We start from the raw sequence: 6,708 nt of genomic DNA, 5'->3' as shown, positions 1-6,708 counted from the left end.
GTCTCTCTCTCACACACACACACACACACATATGCACACACACACACACACTTGTCGGCAGGTCCACGCGTGGTTTTAATGGGTGTGGCTGCTCCCGTAGGGAAGTCTCACCGCCACTGCTGAGCGGCGCGGTGAGGACGCATCACGTTGAAAGGATCATGTCATAAATCGAAAGAGGAAGAACCCGAAATTCAGGTGACAGACTCGTGGACTCATGGACCCATAGGGACTCAAGCGCCGTGGGTTTCTGAGGTTGAAGGTCTCCGAGGCAGGATCACCGGAGCTCCTACGACCAAATCAAGGTAAATGCCGCATTTTATACATGAACCTGAAGAGTGTAACATATGTTGTGTCGAAGTTGCTTATATTTGGAGTAAAAGAATAATTAAAACCATTTTCAGGTTGAAACAGTTTGCCCTCCAGTTTGTTGCTTGTACACAGCTCTGCTCAAAGGCTCCATTCATTAAAACAAACAAGAAAGACTTGTCAAAGAACCCCTTCATAAGGCCTGGAAAACATCAATCTAAGAAGCAAAAAATAATTAAATAAACAAATAAAACGGTTGATAACCTTGTGTGAGGAATCGGAGAATTAAAATGTGGTTTGTTTGTTTTTTTGGAGTGTGTTGTGATGCAACTTGGTGGTTTTTATTCTAACCCTTCCAGGGAAGGATGGGGCTCCTGCAGCTGCTGAAATCCCAGTTCTGGATTCTCTTGATCTTATCCTACGTTTTCCTGATGAGCGGCCTCGTTGTCAACCTGTTGCAGCTCTGTACTCTGCCTCTGTGGCTGGTCAACAAGCAGCTGGCCCGCAGGATCAACATCCGCCTGGCCTACTGCATCGCCAGCCGTAAGTACTTCTCCTTCTCCCTGCGGCACAGATCACACTTTGTTCCCCTTTGCAGCTGGGAGGGAAAGAAATCTGCAATAAGAAGAATGGTAAAACTATCATAATAATTTGTACGAAATCAAGCAGAAATCATCTCCGATTTTAGCTTCCTCTATATTGGTTAAATCTTACTTCAAACATGCGTCAACAGCTGAGCTCCAAGTTATATTAAAGGTCTTATTGTGCCATAGTTCTCTAGCACAGCTCTTTGCTCTCAGACTGCAGGTTTACTCGTGGTTCCTAGAGTTTCTAAAATGGGAGGCAGAGCTTTTAGTTCTCAGGCTCCTCTATGTGGAACCATCTTCACGTTCCTGTCCGTGAGGCTGACATCCTGTCTGCTTTTAAAACCTGGCTTAAAGCTGTCCTTTTTGAAAAATCCTATAGTTCGAGTTTGGGTTTCCTGAGCTATCCCTTCGACTGCTGGAGAACATTGTGAGCACATTTCCTCACTCTGCTGCTGCCTTCACTCTCTCTACTCTGCATGTTTCTACACGCAAATCCTGCTGTCACTAACTTGGTTTTATTGCCTTGTCTCCCCATAGAAGCCACACCTGGACTGGCTGCTTTTGTGTTTGTGTTTTGTGTCTGGCTGCTCTTTCCTGTCCTCTCGAACCCCAGCCGTTCAAGGCTCATCCTGAGCCTGGTTCTGCTGGAGATCTCTTCCTGTTAAAATGAAGTATTTCCTTTTCACAGTCCCCAAAGGGCATGCACAACATGGAGTGATGCAATCAGCTAGTTCTTCTTAGCTTGACAACTTTTTAGTAATTGCCATTTCATAACATACAGTGTATTGTTGTATTGTAAATGGATTTACAGTCAGTGGAGTTGGACTTGACTCCGGATTGATCTTTAACTGAATTTGGACATGTTTTTTTTGCTGTACAGTGCCCTTGTTGTGAACTGGCACTAAATGCAGTGAATAAACTGAATTGAAACATCCAAGCTGTCATTTACATGTTGGTGTCCTATTATTTTTCTTAGAGTTGGTAGCAGCCATGGAGTGGTGGTCTGGGACAGAATGCACTCTTTACACTGACCCAAAAAGCTACCCACTCTATGGAAAGGAGAACGCTATTGTGGTTCTCAACCACAGTTTTGAGATTGACTTTCTGTGCGGCTGGACCTTCTGTGAAAGATTTGGAGTTCTTGGGGTGAGAGAATGTGGTGCTGAGAATTGCACTTTTTTTTGGGGGGTAACCCAGATTTAGCTCACCTTTTTGTTTTATATCCTTTCAGAGCTCCAAAGTGTTGGCCAAAAAGGAGCTGGCTTATGTGCCAGTGATTGGCTGGATGTGGTATTTCCTGGAGATAGTTTTTTGCAAAAGGAAGTGGGAGGAGGACCGAACAACAGTGACTCAAAGTCTTCAGAAACTGCATGATTACCCTGAAAAGTTCTGGGTGGGTTTGAACCTTTTGACGGTCTTTATAAAACCAAGATGACTCAGAGTTGTTTTATTTTAGTCATGACAGAACTGGTGCCTAACGCTGTCATTTTTGCCAAAAGTTCCTGCTTTTTTGTGAAGGAACGCGCTTCACACCGAAGAAGCACCAGATCAGCATGCAAGTGGCTGAGAGCAAAGGTCTGCCCAAACTCAAGCACCATCTTCTGCCCAGAACCAAAGGATTCTGGGTCACTGTCCAAAACCTCAGAGGCACTGGTGAGGATTCTTCAGTTGTGACGTTATTAAGTACTGCTTTTAGAGACCTGATTCCTCATCCGGCTCACTGCTGCTGTGTGCTTATCGGCTTCAGCTGCTGCGGTTTATGATTCAACACTGAACTTCAGGAACAACGAAGCACCCACCCTGCTGGGAATTCTCACCGGGAAGAAATACCATGCTGATTTGTATGTCAGGTAGGTAAAAAGAAATGGTTTTTCAGTTGTTTTACTGGTGTTGTGGATGCTTTGTTTGTCTGATTTTTGGCCTTTCCTCTTCCTGTTTCTTGTAGGAGGATTCCTCTAGAGTCCATTCCAGAAGATGAGGCAGAGTGCTCTGCTTGGCTCCACAAACTTTACCAGGAAAAGGTGAGCGTTTAAGGACAGTGTTTCCTTCAGGGAGCTGCACGCTGAAGGCAGTAAGCCACCCAGAATACTGACCTCAACAGTAGTTGTTCTCATTAAATGCGTAGCAGTTCAACGTAAAGAAATGCCATATATATACACAAGTCAACATATTGACCTAAGGTTTGGTAAAGGATGAAAAAATGTTCAAGTGTATATTTTATCAGGAAACAATGAGCCTAAAATGGAACAGTTTAAACCAATGAATCATCTTTGTTTCTGACATAACAAGCCTGTTTAAAGCTGTTATTCTGCTGCAGTCTTCTCGTATTTCCAGGCAGGCATTACTGTTGATCCAGAATAAAAACCCAAATTCTTGTTTCTCGAAATCCCACTTTGTTGCTTCATTGTTCTACAGAATACAATAACAACATGTTTGTAATATAATCAAAAGCAAAGAGAACTGTCATGTACTATTGTGAAATAGTCATTGAAAATACAAAATCAGGCTAAAGATAAAGTGAGATAAGAAACCAAACTTTGTCTTTTTGTGCATTTATCCAAGCTGGATCTAATGAGGGAGCGTGTTGGAAACACTGATGTTCGACAATCATTCGAAGCTAAAGTGATGGTAAAGATGGAGTTTATCCTTGTTAACCCAAATAGCTAATCAACCAATCACATGGCAGCTACTATGATAATTTCAAACCCAGCATCAGATGTTGGGGGGAGAAAAGGGGGTATTTCAGAGACTTTGAATGTGTCATGGTTGTTGGTAATAAGAAGGCTGCTGATCTGGGATTTTCACACCCAGTCATCCCTGCGGTCTACAGCGACTCATCAGACCAGGCAATGTTTTTCAAATTCCTTATTGTTCAGTTTTGGCGATTCTGTGCAAGTTGTAGCCTCAGTTTCCAGTTCTTAGCTGACAGGAGTGGAACTGGATCTTTTCTTTTTCTGAACCATTTTCTGTGACAAGACCAGCTGGTGTCAGAGCTTCTGATGCTGTTTATCAGGAGTGACGTAGAAGTGAGCAAATAGTCATTTCATGCAAAGCAGATGTGTGGATGTATGTGTGGATGTTTTTGAATACTTAGCCTGGCTATTGATGGATAAGGTCAACAAATGCAAAAAAGCTTTATAAATACTGTTTCTGATGACAGCCTATCTGAAGAGTTACAAGTGCTCTATAAACTGATGTTCACAGATCTGTGGAAAACTAGAAGAACATGGTGAAGAATTTCCAGGAGGTCTTTTTTTTCTGTTTGGTAATGTTGTTGAGAAATGGCTGTCGGAAGCAATTGTGATGGAGTTCAGGAGACAAATCACAGAGCTGCTTGTTGGAAAGCCACAGCGGCGACTCAGAACCTCATCTTGTCTGCAAATTTTCCTTTGCAAGTGGTTTCTTACTTTTCCATTGTGCAGCAAGACTCAGAAATCTTTCCTGCATCTTCCAGACTAAAATAATTTGTAAATCTTTAAAAACACATTCCACAGATTTGGTTAAAATGGAAAAAGTTGCTTTGAGACAAAAGGGATTTCCTTGAAGAATCAATCAGAGATATAAACTGAAAAAACTTATATATGTATAAATATATCTGTAACTTTACTCACTAAAAATATAATCAGTTATTTTCATCCTTTAGCTTTTCAAAATAAAACATTTTGATGAAGGGTGCTCATGCTTCTGGAGCTTTTTGTTTGTTTTCTTATTACTCTGTAAGCCGATGTAATGTGTCCACAGGACAGGTTTCAGGAACACTACTCGCAGACGGGACGGTTCCCCGGCCCCGTGAGAAGCCCTCCACGCCGACCCTGGTCCCTGATCAACTGGATGTTCTGGTGCTGCGTGATGCTCTACCCTCTGGGTCTCCTCCTCATCCAGCTGATCAGCTCTGGATCCATGTTCACCATCGTTTCAGCTGTGGCTGTGTGCTCCGCAGGTCAGTGGTGTACATTCACACGCAGGTCACCGCAGTTACAAATAATTATCCATCTTTTAATGTAACCAGCTCCTTTCTGTTCAAACGTTTTGTTTAGCAGCAGATTTGACATCTCCAATGTAAGTTCCCTTCTTTTTGGAAGCTCTGGTTTCTCGGTGTCAGAAGCATGCCCCTGACAGCTTTAAGGCATGTTGTGTTTTGTATTTAGCAGAGGTAGGCATTCACCCATCTGGGCTGAGATGTAAGTTTAGAAAAGATATCTCTGACAGCATGAGCTCATGAGGAGCATGCTGAGTTTCATGGCCATGTTTGTTGTTGGAATTGTTAGACACGGGTTAACAAAACCGTCTGTGTTGACGCCTAAATTCACATCTCAAAGCCACAAACTAAAATGTCAAATTCTGAATTTATAAAACCTTGACCTTTTTAAAGGGAAAATGTGTAAATTCCAAATTGAATTTCCTGTGGAAATAATATTTTGTACAAAACCTGCCTCCAGTTCCTTAGCTTGCTGCAGTAATAGTCTAAATCTGATCTTTTTTCCTCATAGTTTCTGTGGGAATACGCTGGATGATTGGCCAGACTGAGATTAAGAGAAGCTCAAATTACGGGATCAAGGAAGCTCCCCTAAACAACAACTAAGGAGTTCTGAATTTCCGAGAGCCGCTTCTTTGCAGAGCCGCTAACCTGCGAGCTGCCAGCGGAAGAACCTGTTTTCTTGTCTAAAAGGACTCGTCTGGTTCAGCGAGTGCAGCCCAGGCTGAGGCGTCTCTGTGCTACGCTGCAGAAGCTGAAATGTGTAATCGGGATACGGTGTGGCGAGCAGCGCAAGGTGTTACAAACGTGGCGTTTTCCTCTGATCTGAGAGGAAACATTTCAGCAGAGACGCAGGGAAAATTCTTCACTACTAATTAAAACAAGTGAAAGATGAACCGTGTGTTTTAAACATAACGCACAAATGGCATTTTCACAATAAAAGATAATAAATGTTTTAACCCTTTTAAAAAAGGATATGCGTAGTAGTTTTGTTTTTTGTACAAACCAAACCCCGAACACGCAGTGAAGGACCTTAAGTGCAGCCAGGTGTTTGTTGTGAGGATAGGAAGATGGGTTTTGTTCAGCATCAGTGAAAACCATCTTGGCTGAACTCCAGTCAGACCAACAACAACATGTGTTGCAGAACCCCCTGAAGGCTTTGACATTTATACAACATTTCCATCTTGTTTTAATTGAACAAGATTCTAAATTAAATCAAACTTTACATATACGGCACTGTTTGTACACAGAGCGCTTTACACCAGATAAAAGCAAAACACAAAAGTGACAAAAACACATTCAAGATCATTCAAAGTTATAAGATGTATAAAGATTAAACAATGATAACTTTAACCTGAGGGCAATGAAGGAGCTGAAAAAGCACTTAGTGACAGGTATTAAAATATAAAAATTGTAAAAACGTGAATTTTAAAATCTGAAGGTAACTAAAATCAAGACAGAAAATTTAATGTAAGTTAAAATAAGTTACTATTTCTCTCTTAAAACTAAATGTAAAAGTGATTAAGGCTGAATAAAACAAGTCGAAAATAATCACATTAAAGTATAATTCAGTTACCAGTGGAACTAGAAGCTTGATTTTAAGACTTTCTGAAATAAATAATAAATAACTGAACAGGTAAGTCTTGAGTTTGCTCCTCAGGAAGGCTGTTCCTCACCGTGAGTTCTGCTTCGAACTTTAGCTACAAACAGGGGAGGACCTGAGGGATGTGGAGGTCCCATAAGTCTGATAAATAGGTTGGACTAAGACCACAAACCAATAAAAGAACCTTAACACTGAAAGCTGTGCTTAGAGTCAGATCTCTGCACATTGGAAGGAGA

The 6,708-nt window shown here is 41.6% G+C and overlaps 1 protein-coding gene across 1 annotated transcript; it reads left to right on the top strand.

Moving 5' to 3' along the window:
• Nucleotides 1-5,844, top strand: agpat4 (1-acylglycerol-3-phosphate O-acyltransferase 4 (lysophosphatidic acid acyltransferase, delta)). Its single transcript, XM_017412751.3, has 9 exons — nt 1-302; nt 666-849; nt 1,870-2,039; nt 2,125-2,286; nt 2,393-2,546; nt 2,641-2,743; nt 2,839-2,914; nt 4,635-4,833; nt 5,384-5,844. The coding sequence occupies exons 2-9, from the start codon at nt 672-674 to the stop codon at nt 5,473-5,475; spliced, it is 1,134 nt and encodes a 377-aa protein (XP_017268240.1). The 5' UTR covers nt 1-302; nt 666-671; the 3' UTR covers nt 5,476-5,844.
• Nucleotides 5,845-6,708: the final 864 nt, after the last annotated feature.

The sequence above is a fragment of the Kryptolebias marmoratus genome, linkage group LG22 (genome assembly GCF_001649575.2).
Source record: "Kryptolebias marmoratus isolate JLee-2015 linkage group LG22, ASM164957v2, whole genome shotgun sequence".
Classification (NCBI taxonomy): domain Eukaryota; kingdom Metazoa; phylum Chordata; class Actinopteri; order Cyprinodontiformes; family Rivulidae; genus Kryptolebias; species Kryptolebias marmoratus.
The sequence above is the reverse complement of the archived record's forward strand: the minus strand, read 5'-3'. Positions and strand labels throughout refer to the sequence as shown.